The sequence below is a fragment of the Clarias gariepinus genome, chromosome 9 (genome assembly GCF_024256425.1).
Source record: "Clarias gariepinus isolate MV-2021 ecotype Netherlands chromosome 9, CGAR_prim_01v2, whole genome shotgun sequence".
In the NCBI taxonomy this organism is placed as follows: domain Eukaryota; kingdom Metazoa; phylum Chordata; class Actinopteri; order Siluriformes; family Clariidae; genus Clarias; species Clarias gariepinus.
Genome location: NC_071108.1, coordinates 11,391,658 through 11,412,465, shown reverse-complemented (window position 1 = coordinate 11,412,465; position 20,808 = coordinate 11,391,658). Strand labels below are relative to the sequence as shown.

General features: G+C 35.8%; 1 protein-coding gene across 2 annotated transcripts; it reads right to left on the bottom strand.

Moving 5' to 3' along the window:
• Window positions 1-262: 262 nt before the first annotated feature.
• mc3r (melanocortin 3 receptor) lies at window positions 263-11,486 on the bottom strand. 2 transcript variants are annotated; one of them, XM_053503634.1, is made up of 2 exons: window positions 10,375-11,486; window positions 263-517 (listed from the first exon to the last, which is right to left on the bottom strand). In XM_053503634.1, the coding sequence occupies exons 1-2, from the start codon at window positions 11,367-11,369 to the stop codon at window positions 475-477; spliced, it is 1,038 nt and encodes a 345-aa protein (XP_053359609.1). In that variant the 5' UTR covers window positions 11,370-11,486; the 3' UTR covers window positions 263-474. The 2 variants fall into 2 exon arrangements, with proteins under 2 accessions (XP_053359609.1, XP_053359608.1); XM_053503633.1 differs by lacking the exon at window positions 263-517 and having other exon boundaries at window positions 10,264-11,486.
• Window positions 11,487-20,808: the final 9,322 nt, after the last annotated feature.

The window sequence follows — 20,808 nt, the reverse complement described above, 5'->3', positions numbered from 1 at the left end:
TTTATTAAAAAATGTGTTTTATTTACCTTCTATCAAAATATTTTGTAATTATTATAATCTATTGCTTATATATATCTTTTTAATCAATATAATAGAAAGACATACTGAAACAGCTCCGCCCCTGAATGTCACCACGATGTCTCTGAATTTCACCGGGAAGAATCCTTTGTCAGTGGACATGAGCCCCTTGTCTGTGATGATTGGATTCTTCAGTCTAAGTCTGAGCAAGGTTCTACTCTGTTCTGTGTATGTAGGGGTAAGTGTTTTCTATTCATGTGTTTTTAAAATGCTGGCAATTGTATTTCATAAAATGTCACTGCTTTCCTTAGCTTTCACGTACAGTAAAGTCTTTCAATTTCCTTGATGGTACTTCAATTAACATGGGACAACATAAAGCAACAGACAAGAGTATACATAGTTATGAATTATTATAATACAAATAGTGCACAATTGATAAAATAATACATCACTCAGTCAATATAGACAACAGAATATTAGAACAGACTTTATATTATACAACTGACAATAATGTAAATAAATCACTAAGCATTTAATACTACAATAAATCTCTCTGTTGATAGTCCTGAGCATGAAAAGCGACTTGTACAAAATTATAGTCTTCTGTAGTGTTTAAAAACCAAATAGCTGAAAAATAAAACCCTGTGATAGTTATAGTTTCATACAGTATTAAGTATGTAATCTACTGTTTCCTGATGCTTGATATATATATATATATATATATATATATATATATATATATATATATATATATATATATAATATTGATTATAGTCTTTCATTTAATTGGGTAAAATATTTAAATTTAATTTAAAGTGCACTAAGTTTGTGTTTAATATCTCAACTAAACAATCTTGACTATGAATGAATGTATGGCCAAGATGGCTTACAACTATCATTTCGTGAAAAGTGTGTAGATAAGTCCAAGCTACATTAAAGTTATAATGCACAGAAGAAGTAAACCGTTGTACAGTAAAACCACTGTACTGTATATGCATCCGTGTGAGGTTTTTATAATGCATGCTAAAATTTAAGCTCTTTTGGTTGTAATTTGAGTATGTACTGTATAAAACCAATTATTTCTATCAATTTTTTTTATCAATCGATCAGTTTACATTTCCAGCATTGGAAACTACAGTACACCCCTCAATGTGTTATATCACAGCTGAATCAACACCTTTAATTCACAAACTATTATGCTAATTTGACCATATTTTCCATGCTATGTAGCACAAGGGTGTGAAAAAAACATCTCTGCAGAAATGTCATCACATTTTTTTCAGAATTTTAGCAGGGTAGGCAGATTCAGTTATGATAAATAAAATCTGATCTTACCTTTAAACATTGCGCACCCACGCTGGAAAAATATTTTGCTTCAATTCATGTGGAATTTTCCTGTTCACATACAGTAGCATGTTTTGAATTAAATCAATTTAAACAGAGATGACAAGTGTCTTTTAAAAGCTACGTATATGAATACAAGCACAGACGTTTTGTTGGGATGACACAATTAATTTCAAATTCAGATCAAAATTATTCACACTAATGATACACTACTTATATCTCTGTCAATAGGGTATATCAGCGTTTAATCAACACAGAAGAAAAAGACTTTGGAGCTAACCAACCAAGAGTAAAGACTTCCTGGACAGATGATGAAACAAATTATATATAAACATTTTCCTGAGAGTAAAACCTTTTGATGGCTCTTTTAAACTTACTGTACAGAAACATTATTAGTGGGGTAAAACAAAAGACAACACATTTATTATGGACCCCTTAAAATGCCATATAAGTGGGCACATAATATGATTATAATCCAATAATTTTATTTATATTAACATTTATCACTGTAACATGGTATTATAGTCTGTACACAGGAACCTTCATATGCATATCCTTCATATCCTTCAATTTTTTTACTTAAATATACAATAACTGTATTTATACTTATATTCGCACTTACTGTATGCTTTGCATATGCTTCATAAAGGCTCTAATCTGTGAGGCAGGTAACTCTAAATGAACTTTTTGTCTTGCTTTCCTGGGATGGTCTTCATGAGAGCAACTTTTATTATGGTGCTTGGTGGGTTTTGCTAATTCACTTGACGATACTATTTTTGCAAGAACTACTCAGCTGACCTTAGTGTCTTAAAACAACTGACTGTTGTTGCTGTGACTTTACTGCCTAATAACATTTGTGTTATTTTATAGATTTGAAATCTCCAGTGTTGTTTTTGTATAAATAAATCACAAGACTTACATAACGTAAAATTTTATTTTACTCCTCTGTATATATCTGCCACAAATGTCCCAGTGATATTGACCAAATGGTATTGGGCTTAATATTTTGCATTTTAATGGTATGGATAATTGGTGCACACACACACACACACACACACAATATACAGGTGGACTCTATTAAATAATTAGGTGAACCCTGAAGGCAGTTAGTTCCACTGGGTGTTCCACTCTATTTATCTATCTATCTATTTATATTTGGTCTATCACATTAAATCATGAAATACATTTATGTTTGTGGTTGTTCCATAATTTTTTTTTAAAGTTCAAGTGATATTTGGTCTGCTACATTAAATACCAATAAAATACATTTATGTTTGTTGTTGTAACATATCCAAACGAACAAAGTTCAAGTGATATGAATATATTTGCAAGGCACTACTTGCTTATATATGTGCTTGTACTTGAATATGTATGTGCGTGCTAATGTGTATGTATTTTTTTTTACTACATAGTAAAAAAAAAAAAAAAAAAACATTTGCAAGGGCCAATGCTATAGGCATATTCATACATCTACAGTATAAAATGGTTAAGCCACTGGACTGGAATGTGGAATGTACTGTACATTTAAATGTAAACAAAACTGAAAAGTGAAACTAAGTGCCTATGGCCCTAACTAAAAAGTTTTAACATGCTGGAGTAAATATTCATAGTTTTATAGGCAATATTTAGGAAACAGAATTATACTCACAAAAAGACATCAGGGTCAATTCTGGAATCACTTTATAATTCTTGTGTCGGACAGCTCTGCACATTACACTACAATTGTTCAAAGTAGATTCAACTAAGTGGACGATAACCATCAGTGTCCCTGAGATGACCAGCAGCCTGACCTGCTTCCCTGTCTCACATGTGAAACCTATCCAAGATAGCACTACTTTGTTGGCCCAATGTCGACAAAATTTTAGTTAACCTCTTTTCAGTGCTCCGATGTTGGCAGTGCACACATTGGGCCAATGATGGCAGCTGTGGTTGGCCCAACGTCATTTTGTCCATTGGCCAACATTGGCCTATTAGTGGTTGGTTCAGAAGAATGATGCCATCACATCAAGAGCTCATATGACGGTTGGTTATCAATCTAGTACATAAATAACATTGACAGAACTATATATCTAACTCAGTTGATACTGCCGTTGGCCCAACATTGGTCCAACAATGTCACCTGTCTTGCTCCTTTCTCTGTGTTCACTCCTCTGGTTGACCAATGTTGTGGGTGTGCTCAGGAAGTATCACCACTTCCTAAACACAAAAGATATAAAGTTAATTGGGTACAGTTAATAAGACACCCCAAATTATTTTTGTTTCTTTTGATTTTCTTACGTTTTCTAAAATGTTAAATGTTCAATTTATTGTGCTTTGTGCTTATCTGTGAACACTGTCAAACAGGTCACTAGATGGTGCTTATTGCTGAAAGGAACCTAAAATCCCACCGAGGCCAGGTGCTGCAGATTAAATGCTGCAGCCAAGCTAAACATAAGCTTAAGTTTTGTGCCTTTTTGCTGTTAACTACAGGTGGGTTAATATTTCTCCAAATGAGATGTAAATACCCTTGAGTAAAACATAAGAGTGTTGAGAATCTGTGGTGGTAACATGAAAAGCACACAGTAAGTAGTTTTGCTGTAATATGGTGAGAAAGATGTTTAGCTAAACACTACTATGCTAGGCTAATCCAACAGTTGCCAGTGAATACAGTAGCATAGGAAGCCATGGCAAGGTTAGAACCAGAGGGATTGTAGTAACCACCAGAACTGTTAAAGGGCTAATATACAGTACATATTGTTTTGATTTAGGGCACTGCATTTTTGTATCTTTATGAGGTTGTCGAATATGCAGTATGTACTAAGGCAGTGAAACATATCATTTGACAATTTTGCTAGGTTATTTACTGTTTGAATTGCTGTGTTTACTTTGTTCCATCTGGAGAAAAAAATATATGTACTGTAATATGTGAACCGTTGTGTTTCCAAATGTGGAAAATGTTTGTTTTTCTCATAATTTTGCTGGTTGAAAAGGAATATTTCAAAGTACTGTAAATTTTTATGTACAATGCCCAGATTACTGATTTATTTACACAAATGAGTAAGATGCAGAGCCACCTGAAAAAACTGTCTTAGGCAATGGGTACTTTGTTTGTATGCATTTATTTTCATTCACCTTACTGAGCGAAAAAGTGGTTGTACTTGGTATTTATTTTGTAGTTTATCACAATAATGGCATAATGATTACATATATTTTATTAGTTTTTAATCATTTTATTACAAATTAAATTAAGAAATACAATTCTGGAGATATAGATGTATTTTCTTATTATTGGCGATGATGAAGAGTCTAATTCAATTTAAAATGTTCAACTTTGCCATTATCTACTGAACCATCGTTGGGACAACCTTGTGATTATCTACTGAACCAACATTGGACCAACCAATGGGCCAACAGACAAAATGATGTTGGGCCAACCACTGATGCCAACGTTGGTCCAATATATGCACTGCCGTTGGCCCAACATTGGCCCATCAGGGCTGCGCTATCTGGGTCTAATTTAATTTCCAGCCTTGCCATTACCCACTGAAACAACATTGTTTCAACATTGGGGCAAATGTGTAATTATATACTGAACCAACGTTGGGCCAACCTATCTTTGGCCCCACAAATGAGCCAACATTGGGCCAATACACAAAATAACGTTGGGCCAAGCACTGATGCCAGTATTGTTTTAACGTAATGCACTGCCATTGACCAAACATTGGCCTTTCAGCAGTGTGCTATCTGGGATATCTGGATATACAATTTTGAAAATCTTATTGAGGCAAGGGAAAATTAGATTTTGCTAATTTACTAATTAACTTTTTAACTCATTCTGGCTGGATGCTTCCAGTGTTAATTGAGTCAGATGTGGTAACCATTTCTCAGTACTTTTTCCACCCCAAAATAGTATGCCAAATAATGTAGAGTCATTTCGATTAATCATCCAGTAAATATGATGTCAATGACAGGACCTGGATTAAGAACAGTTCACCACAGTATAAAGCCTGGAAGGATAGTTCTGAACCATCAACTTCATGGAAGAAATGCAGTTGGAAAAACTAGGTGTTGACCTACTGTAATGTTTGAAAAATGTTAGTGATGACCAGAAGCCTCATTTAGGTGTCGAGCCTTCCCAGCCAATAGTTTTACCAAAAGGTTAATTTCATGAAGCGTCATCCAATGGCTCGTTGTACCATCTAGTGGACAAATTTTGCATAGCAACTAGATTTTAATGTTGCGAGCAGCACAATTGATGTGTACATGCAGATGCATTGTTCAGGGAAATGTTTATGCACAAAATACAAAATAATACAAGTTTCGGAGCTTCTGTGTCATAGTAACATCACTACCTGAAGTTGCATAGTAAAAAGTCAACAGTAAAAACCATAGCTATGTTTAATAGTGAAAGCAAGAGCAATTCCATACACACACAACGTCATGAGAACTCACAGGATTGAAACTAAACATCTGTAAGAAAATAACTTGTTTATAAGATTTTTCGGAAAAAAGGCTTAAGTTTGTTAGTAAACAAACAAACAAAAAAAAAACCTAAAAAGTGCATGTGGTCTGATGAGTTCAGACTGAGCCTATTCCAGCGCAATGGGCACATTAAAAAAAAATAAAATAAAAAGGGACTACTGTACAAGCCTCTGTCTAAGCTCAAGCGGTCATGTCTAGGCTCAGCAATGTTATCTAAAAGTAAAATGAAGTCAGCTTATGACCTGAATATACTGAATGACCAGGTTATAACATCACTGAAGTTTTTGTTCCCTCATGGCCTAGTCCAGAACTCAATTTGGCCAGGTATTGCATAATTATATGATAAAATATTTTTGAAAATCGACTTCACAATTCCTTATAATTTCATTATAATGAAAATATTTAAATTTATCTAGCGTAGGCTTATGCTGAATCATTCTACGTTTTAGCTCTAACAGCATACTATAAAATTTCTTACCTCTGTTATTTTATAATGCAATTTCTTTTTATTATATACAGTTACAAATTAAGATAAAGAACCCACACATGTTACATTCAATTATCAGTTCCTTATTTGTAACAGTTAAATGTTAATGAACCAGGTGGGTTTATAATGGTAAAAGAATTGCACTGGATGTAAAATATTTGATTGAACTAATATTAAAACGTATAATAGCTAAATTTACTAGCATCCTTGTTTTTTCCAACCTGCCTTCAGGTTCAGGAACTCTCAAAATGTTATATTAAAGCTTAATAGAGTTTCAGACCTGCAGGGAGAGCTTGGGTTCTGTTTTTCTGTTTTGAAGTTTGGGGTTCTTAGCTGCATACCATTAAATAGCCATAAGTGTTGCTAGGAAATGGTTGGGCTCTTGCCTGATGTCAGACCACAGGGCAAAAAAAAAAAAAAGCACAGAAAAAAGAAGACACTCAACAGTTCCCCCTTCTGCTTATTTAGAGTAATTAACACATAAAGTATACCATACCAATAGATTTTTGTGGGTTTATTTCAGTCACCAAGAAAGTGCTTTGATTGGTTCACAAACATATTTCAGTGTGAAGCACCTCCTTGAAGCAAAATTCAGTTTGTGCACTCACCAAAAAGAAGGCTGAGCAGTTTAAATAGATGGAAAAGCTAGCCTGTTTGGGCCAATCCCTTCCAAGAGATACAGTACTTTAGCACAATTTACTATCATTTATTTCTGGGTATGATAAAAAGGTATAGCCACAGCAGCCATGCTGACTACTGCTGAAAGCTCCTACAATTGGCTTTTCAGCATCAGAACCAGACTATGCAGCAACTGATGGACCCCCCCCCCCCAACCCCCATTTAAATCACTTTTGTAAGTCGCTCTGGATAAGAGCATCTGCCAAATGCCTAAATGTAAATGTAACGTAAATGTAGAAGGTAGTAGAAAGTGGCCTTGTTTTTAGTTTATGGATGGCTGGGTGCATGTGCCTCACTTCCCTGGCCAATCTTACTCCAGGATGCACTATGGAAATGCTCTGGGCAAAGATCGGCTGAAGAACCCTCAGTCTCAGTTCATGTGGATGTTACTTTGACATGAACCACCTATTAGAAATTGTTGCATGCCAAGTGTTTCCTGACGGCAGTTGTCTTTTTTTCAGCAGGATAATGCACTCTGCCATACTGATAAACCATTTAGGTATGGTTTAAGGAACATGACAAATAGTTCAAGTTGTTAAGTCGGCCTTTAAATTACCCAGATCGCAATCTGACTGATATGTGGGAAACACACCACGCACAGCACCACGTTCCCTCCGATCTTTCAGCACTGCTCGCCTCATCACACCATCTCTCAGGTATCGAGGGCGGCATTCATCCAGGCTCTTTTCTGTTCTGGCACCTAGGTGGTGGAATGAACTTCCTTTAGATGTCTGTACAGCAGAGACTTTGACTATCTTTAAACGACGACTCAAGACGCATGTGTTTCTCCAGTACTTGGACTAAACCTTCCCCCCCTCTCCAAAAAAAAAAAAAACCTCTTCTCAGTTGTGTTGGACTAATGGCACTTAGTTATTAACCTAGTTAACCCAGTGTAAGTATCTATCCAGGATGCAAACTTTAAAGCACTTTTTGTAAGTCGCTCTGGATAAGAGCATCTGCCAAATGCCTAAATGTAAATGTAAATGATTGACAAACAACTGATCCATGAATGCCCCACCTGGCAACTTACAGGATTTAAATAGTCAGCTGCTAACACCTTAGTGCCAGATATCACAGCACACCTTCAAGGGTCTTGTGGAGTCCATGCCTTGATGATTTATAGTTGTTTTGGTGACACAAGAGGGACCCAATATTAGAAAGGTCATTTTACCGTTATGGCTGATCTCAATAAAACTTTTTTGTAAGGGCTTTGACAGTACAGTTGTTCCATCTGTGTATATATGTATGTATGTATCTGTGTGTATATATACACTTTATTGTTGTATAATATTTCATGTATTTATTTAGCCTATATTAAAAAATGGTTCACAAAATGCTTTTTGGAAAAAAGTCTATTTATGTAGTTTCATCACATTGTAATGATCAGTATGTTTTACAGTAGTTTCAGTATCTTAGAAAATTTTATACCGTACTAAGACAGAGAAAGAAGAAAGGCTGATAAAGTAGTGACTGTCCATAGCTGCTATAACAAATGAAAAAATAACTTACTTTGTTACATGGACACTTCATAAAATGAAAGTTCACTATAAATTATTTAAATGCTTTATGAATTGTTTAGTAATTATTAAAAATTTTAACTCCTGGAAAATTATATAACAATTCAGGACTTTCTGATGGTAATGGTATTACTTCAACTTTCTGATGGTAATACTACTAATAATCAGTGTTGATCATTTTCCAACAACAGTTCATACTGTCACATTTTATTCCTGGAAACATGAATGAATATTTCCTCCATCCCATTTATTTCAAAAGGTTTTATGTCTACACTCTAATGTCATTACTGGGAAAAGCACACTATGTGTCTCTCTCTCATGAAAAAGTGTAAGCGACTGCTTCTGAAAAACAAGTTGCAAGAAATTTATAAAAACAGACAACCCACACAATTCATTAGGCCAAAATGAACTGAATAGGTGCCCTTAGTCATAAGTCACTAACAGTGTGCAGAGAGTACACCTGCCTATTAATTACTTAAAATAAAATGCTTGTGACATAGGTCGACTGCAGAAAGCAGCTTCAAAACAACATCTATTGAGTAGAATTATTTTTAATGTAAGGTTCTAAAGAGCAATTTTGGAGCAAGAGGTTTCAGGTCATACGAGTTGAAATGGGCTTTACAGCTTCAGCACCATGACGTATTAATAGCTATTTTTGTGTTCACAGAGAGGAAAATATACTGTAGCTTTCAATGTGATCGCTTGTGGATTACTGTGAATGTAATGCATAAGCACAGAGTACTGTATATATCATCCAAATGCTCTGCAAATTTTATTTCCACGTTCAACATTACAACACAAATAATACTTTAGAATTATTCACAAATAATTCACATAAATAAAAAAAATCGAAAAAATAAAAATAAAACATTGTCACTATTGCAATAATGTGAAGACTCTCACAAAACTCACACATCAATACATTTCACGAAAATGTCACATCAATAATGTTGATAAACTACCATGTATTTTAAATATATGATCATTAATACATAATCTTTATTTTCAGGTAAATGAAGCAATTTGCAACACATAAACAGGTAAGTGAAACAATTAGTTGAAGGTATTGTAATACACACACACACACACAAGCTCACACACACAGAGGCAGCTGCTCACTCAAGGGCAACAGTTAGTTAAAGGAAACAGTTATTTTACTTGGACAAAGTTATAAAATTAAATATCAAGGACATTAAGATCATTTATATTTTGCAATACTATTTATTGGAAATCGGATTTTAGTCTCGAGATGACACAGTGATTTAGCAACTGGAAACTGCCTGCAGTTTTTCTGAACAGATCAGATTGAACAGACAGCCAGAAGGCCATTTTTAAATCCTACAAGTCAACAAGCACTGACAATCTATGGGTAGAAAAAAAAATATTTTGTAAATCATGCTTTCAGTTTGTACCTTTCGTAGATTCCCCCAGCATATAATTATTTAAAAAGTATCCTGAACATTATTAATCCTAATATCTGGGATATACATACTTCAAAAGCAATAGCAGAAATCCTTTGGTAGCATTCATAATTTTAACAAAAACTCATTTCCAAAATATAATCATCCTAATGTCCTCTACAAAATCAGTTCAGTTATGCATTCTTTTTTAATCTCTCTCTCTCTCTCTCTCTCTCTCTCTCACACACACACACACACAGCAAAATTAGTTCAATTAGCTTTATCCTTTACACTTTAAGCACTAATTCCCCTATGTTTTCTGCATATTTCCAGCACACCCACCAACTCTCCTTTTTCATCTCACTGTGTCTCACTTTCCTTCTCCCATTCCTGTGGTCTCTCCCCCGGTCTCTCTGTCTCCAGATCTTGTTCTCGCTCGCAGGGCGGTTCTGGGCACCCTGTGCCGAAGCAGCAGAGGATCTCCCTAAATGTCTTTCTCATCTCCAGGCTACGGAATGCGTAGATGATGGGGTCGATGACTGAATTGCACATGATGAGCACCAGGTAGGTAGTGAAATGTGACATGTAACACAAGCAGAGTGGGTGGCGTGGACATGCCACGAGAAGGATAAGGTGGAGGAAGAAAGGTGCCCAGCAGCATACAAACACCCCTAAGAGGATGCTGATAGTCACTGCTCCCTTCAGGCAGCTGCGTTGCCGTGGCACCGGCTCACCAGCAGCAACAGCTGCAATTGGTAATGCAGCAATGCGCTGGACATGGAGTCGGGCAAGCAAAAACATGTGAACGTAGAGTGTCGCCATTAGTGCCAGCATTGCAAAGAACATTGTAATTAGACAAATGATAACCATCTTGCTCTCGGAGTAGACGATGAAGACAATGCCACAGATGATACAGGTGAGCCAAATGGTGCCGATGGCAGTTAATGCACGCCGTGCAGTTACGATGCTGTGGTAGCGCAGTGCATAGAATATGGTGACATAGCGGTCAATGGCGATGGCCAGGAGATTACAAATAGACGATACCAGAGAGATACAAATCATGGAATCAAAAATATTATCCATTAGACGCACAAAATAGTCACTGAGTTTGAGCAGATTGTTTTTAAGAATGGCGATCACAATTGTCTCCAGTGAATTTGAGACACTCACGAGCATGTCCGCTGCTGCCAGGCTGCAGAGGAAGAAGTACATGGGCGAATGTAGATTCTTGTTTTTCGCCACTGCAGAAATGACCAGGATGTTCTCCAGAAGGCTGATGATCCCAAGTGCAAGGAAAACTTCAGCCTGGATCTGAACCTGCTGGCACAGTGCCCCTGGTGGCGGAGGAATGACACTGCTGTTAGACTTCCATATTGCTGTGCTTCCATTCTCGCATTCTGCTTCTTCTGTGCGGTTGGTCAGAGAGCTGTTCCGCAGGAGCATGTGATGGTAAGAGTCACTCATGAGTATCCACAGAAAAAAAAAGGAATATCAAAAAATGAAAAAGGCTAAAGTTGGAAAAAGAAAAGTTAAAATGATTAATTAGAGATGGAGAGTTAAACAGAGAAGGAAAGTCGGTGGGAAAGCAAGATTATGAGAGAGATTGAACTCAGATTACAGAATAGAATAATGAAAAGAGAATAGATTTTGAGGTAAAGGTGAATGAATAAGATCAGATGATGGTGCATAGGTTAGTTAAGAGTCCTCTCGTGATGGTATCTGACACAGGCTTCCACAATGATGCTCAGCACAAACTGACTCACTGCCTGATTCTGCTACTCGCACTCCTTCCACCTGATGCTTTCTCTCTCTCTCTCTCTCTCTCTGTGCTTAGATATGTCTGTGCATGTGTGTGCGTGAATCTGTCCTTGGTTCTGTGTTCCTGTATGTGTGTGTGGCCATGTGTTTGCAGTAAGACATATATTTGTATATATAATTAAATAGGATGAGAATGAGGTAAGGACATTTTAAGCATTTTAGAGATTATGAGACAAATTTCAGTGAACACACACACGCATACACACACACACGCATACACACACACATCTATTTATTAAAGGTCTTTTCATAATTTTTTTTCAATCATTCACAGCGTGGAATGATTCTAAAGACATCAAAAGTATGAAATGACACAGTACTGGCGGATTGGTTTATACAACATATGTGTGAATCAAGATGATTCATTAAAAAGTATAGATTAATATACTAATCATGCTAGATTAGATTAGATTAGATTAGATTAGATTCAACTTTATTGTCATTGTGCAGCGTACATGTACAGACCCAATGAAACGCATCTAAGCCGGGAGTGCATAAGTGGTCTATTTACAATAAATAAATACAGTTTATTATACAAACAGAAGATGCATTTGGTAGTGGGATTATGGTATATATAGTGATATAGTAATGTACAGTTGTGCAACATTGTGCAGTAAATGTGTTATAGTAAACAGAAGGTGCATTTGGTAAAAGTTGTGGAATATATACAGTGAGGTCAATAAGTATTTGATCACCCTGTGATTTTGCAAGTTGTCTTACTTAGTAATCATGTGGTCTACAATTTTCAGCATAGGTACATTTCCACTGTGAGAGACAAAATCTAAAAAAAAGAAAAATCCGGAAATCACATTGTATGTATTTATTTGTGAATTACTGTGTCAAATAAGTATTTGATCACTTGCTTATCAGGCAGATTTCTGAACCTCAAAGACCTGTTATTTTGCTTTTAAATAGTCCAGCTACACTCTGCTTATGATTCTAAATTAGTAGCACCTGTTTGAGGTCGTTAGCTGTCATAAAGACACCTGTGCACCCCACAATCAGCCAAAGTCTAAGTAGCAACATGGGCAAAACCAAAGAGCTGTCAAAAGACACAAGAGACAAAATTTTAGACCTTCACAAAGCTGGAAAAGGCTACAGGCCAATTGCCAAGCAGCTTGGTGAAAAAAGAACTGTTGGAGCAATTGAACAGAATATGGATGAGGCTAATGATGACTGTCAATGTCTCTCGGACTGGAGCCCCATGGACGATCTCTCCTCGTGGGGTATCAATGATGCTAATAATGGTGAACAATCAGCCCAGAATTGTAGGGGTATTTGAGATGGATGTGTCCCCCCTCCTCAATTGACTTTACAATTTTAAGATAAAGTAAAAACAACATGCTCTGCATATTACAGGTTTTTACTAATGTGTCAATTCCAGTCATTTTAATTCTCCTTAAATCTTTTAGGTACCATTACCGTTAATTCAACCTTTATGAAGTGGTGATTTTTTTGGGGGCCGGGTATGTGGCAGTACATACATATATACATACTGTACATACATACTGTACATACATATGTGCTGAAATGTTGTGGGAACTCCAAACGACTCAAACAGAGTACACATCCAACACTGTGTTGACCTTTTACAGTGCACACAGACTGACTTGTTAGTCTTATGCACTAGGCTATTTCAATCACTGCAGGACTCCTTTTCATTTTATTTAATTACCCCCATCTCAAGACATGTTTTTTCTCTTCCAGTAAAATGTAGGGGCTACTGCAATCAATCATATTTTAAGGAGTGTCGATGTGGTGTGTTTTGATTTTTGAACAAATAGGCTGAAATAAAAAGAAACCTCTAAAACCATGTCTTTATGAACCTTGCTTTGTGCAAAAAGAATTTTCATGCATTGGGTCATTTTAGCTCTAGTAATGGGGAACCTATAATGTTACAGCATCCAAAGACATCCCACATGTTCTCCTGATGTTGTGGTCACAGTTTTGTGAAGGCACAAATAGATGCATGGGATGGTCTGATGCTCACATATTTTTGGCCATATACAGTAGTCCTACTAATCCACCTGCTTGCATGTTTTTCAGAGGTTAGAGAAAACTAGAGAACGCAGAGGAATCCAATACCAACACAGAGAATATGTGAAACTCCACATGGCTGCTAACCAAAGCACTTTTTGAACTGCGGAGTAGCAAAGCTTTTCATTTGTATACCATGTTTTTAACTAGTGTTTCTTAAATGTCATTAAAGAAAAATATATAAATATATAACAGATTTTTTTTTTCCCCGGAACGGTACAAAAAGGTTATTAATAACAAAAATAAATAAGCACATTTCGGAATGGTACATTGGGCCTTGAGACAAAGTATATATATATATATTAGAAATGGACAAAAAAACTACTTTTAAAGGCCATTTCTAAGCCACTAAATACTAAGAAATATTGATGTCTGCAGCCTTGAAGAATAAATTACCTAACTGAAGTAATGATGTAATGTGAAGTAATATGCTCATTGATTTCTTTTTCTTTAACTTCTTATATCACAGTTGTCTTCTCTACATTAGAGTCTATTTAGACATCACACTGACATGTATTTCATTTTTGCCATTCAATGACATCTAAAAAGGTTTTTGCAGTGTTTTTTTTCTATTTGCAGAATCTGAACGACAGAGGGACAAGGAAAGAAATAGATATTTGTGAATTGCAGTACTGGTTATCGCTTGTGTATTTCATACCTCTCAATGTCCCTGTGTCAGTGCCTTAATCTCAAAAACCAACATTTACACTCCAGTGCATAATTTCTCATCAAATATTCTAATTCCTATCATCTTTTTGTTTTTTATCATTTGGCATTTGGCCCAACTCACCTACTATATAGTAACTCATGAGGAATGGAGTTACATAATGTACATTTGTCAAAATAATAATGTGTAGTGTTGGTAAAGCTGTGACATTTAGAATATACTGACTCTAAGTTAACCTCTGCTAAAGAGTAGGGAGAGGACAGCAAAAGGTAATATGATATGTCAAGGCAATTTACCTCAAGGGGAACTTTGAGGTAAAAAAGCAAAATAAAGCCTTGATTTGATGTCACCCACAGTTTTACCTTTATAGATTTAGTTTTTTTAATCAATTATAAAACAAAACAGGTGGCACGGTGGTGTAGTGGTTAGTACTGTTGCCTTGCACCTCCAGGGTCCGGGTTCGATTCCCGGCCAGGCTTGATTCCCGTCTCTGTGTGCATAGAGTTTGCATGTTCTCCCCGTGCTTGGTGGGTTTCCTCCCACAGTCCAAAGATATGCAGGTTAGGCTAATTGGTGTTCCCTGTAGTGTGGCAAATGAGTGTGTGTGTGCCCTGTGATAGATTGGCACCCTGCCAGGGTGTATCCTGCCTCGTGCTCTAAGCCTTCTGGGATAGGCTCCAGGTCCCTGCGACCCTAAATACAGGATAAAGTGGTATAGAGGATAAGTGAAAGTGAGTGATAAAACAAGAAAGAAGAGAGGCACATTGGTGTAGTGTGGTGTAAGCATTGCTGGCATAGTGCTCCATGGTCTGCAGTTCAATTGTCGGATCTGTCACTGTGAGGCGTTTTGCATGTTCTCCCCGTGTTTGTGTGGGAGTTCTTTAGCTTCTCAACACTGTCTAAGACCATGCAGGTAGGCAGATTGGCTTTGTTAAATTTCACATAGGTAAATGTGGCATCTCATCTCTCAGCTACAAGCATGTCTGCATATGTACACACACATTTTTTTCTCACACACAGATGTCTCGCTATTAACAGATTGTTGTAGTTGTTGTCAAGGAGAAGCTAAGCTTCATAATGAGTTTCTTCTACACTAACCTAACCTAACCTAACACACACACACACACACACACACACACACACACAGACAGAGCGCTGCTGTAATTGTTGGAACTAAACGCACAATAGTATATAGCTGCTAAAAGCTCTGTATTTATAGCCCCTCCAAACTCTGCAATTTTCCTTTATTTCCTTACAGTGTTTTATGACTCCTAATTACCATTATAAATACCCTTCCAAATTGTAATGATGTTGCTGACTGAAGCAGCAAGTCAGGGTGAGCAGTGCTACAAAATGACTCAGCGGCACAACACTATGAACAACAGTACATGAATTTTCAATACAACAGAATTTTTTTTTTTCTATGGAAAGGCACAGCTTGTTACCTCCAGGGCCAAGAGTTTGCACATTCCCCCTGTGCTTGGTGGGTTTCCTCCGGGTACTCCAGTTTCCTCCCCCCATCCAAAAACATGCAGATTTAGCTTATTGGTGTTCCCAAGTTGCCCATATTATGTGAGGTGTGGTGTGTGCATGTGTGTCCTGTGATGATTTGGCACCATGTCCAGATTGTGCCCCAGTTTGTGCCTGAAGTTTTCTGGGATAGGCTTAAGGCTTCCTGCGACCCTTCTATAGGATAACCAGTATAGAAGAAGAATGAATGAACATTAATGTATGGTGATAACACACCCTATTTCATATGGTACAGTATAGTAGTAGCAAATATTAAGTTACTATAACATTAAGATGGATTATTAGTTATATTCCAGTAAACCGGTGGCAGGATCAACACCCAAGGCTCATTTACAGTATATCCGCTGGGAGTAAAGGCCAGTCTGTCTGGTCTGATCTCATAGAAAAGCTAATGCTGCACCAATTGATTGTTTGTGCTGTTGATGATAGAAAGGTATCAGAACCCTCATTGCAGCACAGCTTGCTGTGTATAGGGCTTAGCAGGCAAAGAGTTCAAGGTTGTTGATAATCCGGCCTCCAGATTCTCCCTTCTGATCAATGGAGGCCCCATCTTGCTAATTGCAGTTCTCAAAGGGTCTGATCCTAATATCACATTCAAAGGTGTTGTGAAGTTATACCTATGCAATAGTGGGTGTAATGTTTTAGGTTTTAATGGTATAGCTGATCAGTGTTTATTTAGATATGCAATGCTGTAGGTAATGTTTTTGTTATTTGGATACAAATTTTTATGTCATTTACAAGATTATTTATTTATTTGGCAAATTTGACAGTTCACAATTCATTTAGAGAATTCAGAGACAGTTTTCCTTTCAGAAAATCTCTTAAAAAGCCGAATACAAGGCCATCCTTGGTGAGCCCCAGGCATTTCACATTTTTGCAATTCTACAGTCACTTTTTTTCCATTCTACAGTTCTGTATTATCAAAATGAGCTGCGTTCAACAACTGAATAGCACAACAGCATGAACTGCTAGGAACTAGAGGACATAATTAAGAAAATCTTTTTAAACATCTAAAATGTGTTTAAGGGTATATTTTTAGTATTTATTCATTTTATGGCAATCCCCTAAATGAGACTTAACCATATACTGTAACATAATTACATAGGGCATGGTGTATGTTATATATAGCAAGACTCTCCCATGGCAGCCCGTTGCTCGCTACAAGTAATAAGGTCAAAGCTGTAGAATTAGGTTAAATATTGGGTGTGGATAAGGGTTAAACATTAGACATTTCTTTAGGAATTGCTGTGAGTGATGTTTAAAGTTCCTACTAAGGCCACTTATAGCCAATAAATACATACACCTTCTAGTGGTATCATACTGTAGTATTTTGATCCAAAAAGAAGGAAGTTATGATGCAAATCTTGTTATACAAGTGGAGGCCCACTTATTTTAGGAAACAAACAGTTGTTATCTTTGCAATGCATCTTTGCATTGACTTTTGTAGAGTTTAGCACCATTCTTCCTTATCTCAGCCTGTTCACAAACCATCAATGGTCTAATGTCTGTGTCTAATCACAGATACCAGAAAACTAAAAGCTGCCCAGAAAAGTAGGAAAAGGCAGTTTTCTTAGGCAAGCAAAGTTGAAATGTTATCACATGTCCTAATTGCATACTTATTAATGCTCGATCAAGGATTAATTTCTTCCTTTGAGTAGTACAGATGCAAGACAAGGAAAATGGTAAGAGGTCTATACTCCTTTCAGTTCGTCTATTCTTCTCCACATACAGTAGCATGCAAGATGACAACTTGTGTACAGTAGCTACCCAACATTTAACCTGTGACTGTGGTATTTAATTAAAATGCCATGGTCTTAACAGAATGCTAGGTCTAGACTGTAAAAAAAAAAAAAAAAAAAACCTCTTTATAATTCATGCACCAAACCCAAGAATCATAAGTCATACAGTATATAATTTGCACTTTCAGTCCAAAGGGAACTGTAAGTAGGCTTAGATTCTTGTTGTGGTATGTGAGCAAATGATCTGTTTTTAAGACTATTTTAGAATTATTTAAATACTTTGTTTGATTTAACTGATGTGCTTTAAATCATCCTGCTTCTACTTATATCTCACACAATTATAGATATATGTGACTTAGCTTATGAAAACCCAACTAAAATCATTTTTATATTCAATTATTTATGTCCAATATAAAGGGCTCCAGCAAAGCATTTTATGCATAGTACATGATTAATTTGCCATGAAAAACAACAGAAGGTCGACAGTAGAAGCACAATTAAGCACATTTATTAAAAGAATATAACATGGCTATGGAAAATGCATTTTGGAAAAAATACATATAGTATATCGTAAATATATGAAATTATACTTAAGTTTATATCATGATGTGACCTTCTCAAAAAAAAAAAAAAAAAAAAAAAATATATATATATATATATATATATATACTATGTTTATTTTTGGAGCCCTATATATATTGGGCACAATTTAATTTATTTTATATTTAATTACGCACTAAAGGTTTCTGATATTTTACATTATTTGTTTAGTAATCTTACTTATAAATTCCATAACATATATGAAATGCTGTAAATTAATCCAGTTGTTTCATTCATAGGATCTGGGGTATTTCAGTGGTTAAGGCATTAGACTATTGCTGAAAAGATCTCAGGTTCAAACCCCACAACCACCAAGTTGCCACAGCTTGGATGTATAATAAGATAAAAATTGCTTAAGCAATTGCTTATAAGAAAAAAAAAAAGTTGCTTTGGATAAGGGTGTCTGCCAGATACCTATATGTGAAAAGCAGAAATTCTGTGATTATTAGGAGAAAAAAAAACAAGCAGAGTAAAAAATACTGTGCAGCAATCATTTGATTATTAGAAAAAATACCCAGCAGAGTAAAAAATATTTTGCAATATATGTTGTCTTAAACAAATTTTCTGACAGCTTACATCTGACATCCACTGTGTTTTAGTTTCTCAGTTTTGTACCACAAAAAAAGGGTTGATATAAATTAAAGGATTGAAAGGTTATTATGTATATGGTCATATATTTTCTGTGCATTCTTATGTCTAAATTCTCTGTTTATAAGCTATACATCAAAGTCGTAGATACTGTAGCTTTTATACCACGAAAAAGCAGAGCAGTGGCATTGTAAGGTTCTATTTCATATGGAGATGATGTGAGATAGAAAGCCAGAGCAATAAAGACATCCACTTAAGTGCATCTTTTTACTAAAGGACAACACACTGAGGAAGACAAAATGTGTGCTGTTGTGCAACCCACCAAAGTTGCTGTAATGGTCTTTTAAAAGAAAGAAAATCCTTAATTCAGATGGAAATAAAGAATTTTTTTTACTTTAAAAGCCTAGTTCATTTCTTTCCTCTTTCAATTGCTTATGACTAGGATTTATGGGAAGAACATTTGCAGAACTGGTTTAAAGAACAAGTCTTGAGCCTGAGGGTTGTTAAACAGTATCTTTGTATTAGAAGAGGGTCATGCTTAGCATGCACCTGTAAAAGCAGTGCTGAGGCTTGTTTTTACATGAGTACAGCTGTATTTTTGGTGTTTTGGTGGATTGTTTTTCATTTTTCTTTTGTTTTTTTTTTCTCTCAGTACCAGGTAACCTGTGACTAATCATGTAAAAAAATTCCATGACAGTTGTTTAACTGTTTGAATGATTTACTTGTATGATAGAAGACTGTACACATGTATAAAATGAGTATAGAGAAAAGATGGAAGTTTAGTTCATAGATATAATTCCTTTATTTATTTTGGTAAAATTTTATGTATTACATAGCTCTATTCACTTTATGTCTTATTTAGTTTATAGGGCACTCAATAAAATACTTGAAAATTCTAAACTTCAAAATGTCAAGAAAAAATACTTTTTTTGTATATTTTTTAAATGCCCATAAATAATAAAGTTAAAGGATTATTTATTTAGAAATGAAAAGCTCAAAAAAATATATATTTTTTCTACAAATATGTTTCTTGAGGTGCTGGTACTAGCACTTGTATGTTACCAAATATGGTTCTTCGCCCTGTTAAGTGGTTGATGTATAATTTGCTTCTCTTACTTACAACTACAAGCAATACCGCTGAGAAACTCTATCACATACAGTAATAAACCCTAAATAGCAATATTGTTTTTTACATTAGAAAATGATATCTGTTAAAATATTTGTTTAGTGGAAGAAACTTTTTGAAGGCAATTATCAAAACATGAAATAAGCAGGTCATATTGAGATTATGTGTAATTAATGAAACATCTGCAACAAATAAAAAGATTTAAAATGCTTAATTTTTTTTTAGCTCAACATTGTGCGAGACATAATGTTCTTGAAGAAACCTTCAAATGATTATTGCATAGATTTTTGTTGTTGCTGGTTTAAAAGTCGTGTTGAGTTCTCCTCTGGCAAGAGTCTGAGGTGTACTGATAACAATATTGGCATTGATGCTTGAAAGTCGGTCTGTGTGTATATATAGGAAGGGAAAACAGACCCTTTTTTTAGACGTTTCAAAAATTCAGTGCTGGTATTTGTGAATTCATAGCGTGGAGGCGTGCGCGCGCATGTGAGTGAGTGTGTGTGTGTGTGTGTGTGTGTGGCAACAGAAAAGGGAGTAACCAGTTTCTAACGTATATATCCTTAGCCTTTATGTTATAGCGATGTGTTATCTTGGCTGTATCAGTGCGTAAAGCAGACTAGTATTTCAGTTTCGATGCGCCCTTCCCCTGACTCAAATCCTTCTGACCTCCGTAGCGCGTGTTGCACAACACTCCTTTACGACCCACCTTCTTGGCGAAGCAATAGAGCACACTATAGACAGCTCGTTTATATAAATAACCCGCGACATTCGATGTTTCCCATACTGACCCCACTCAAG

Bases quoted from the DNA above. Each gene is read 5' to 3' on its own strand.
- mc3r (XM_053503633.1), bottom strand. From the start codon at position 11,369: ATGAGTGACTCTTACCATCACATGCTCCTGCGGAACAGCTCTCTGACC.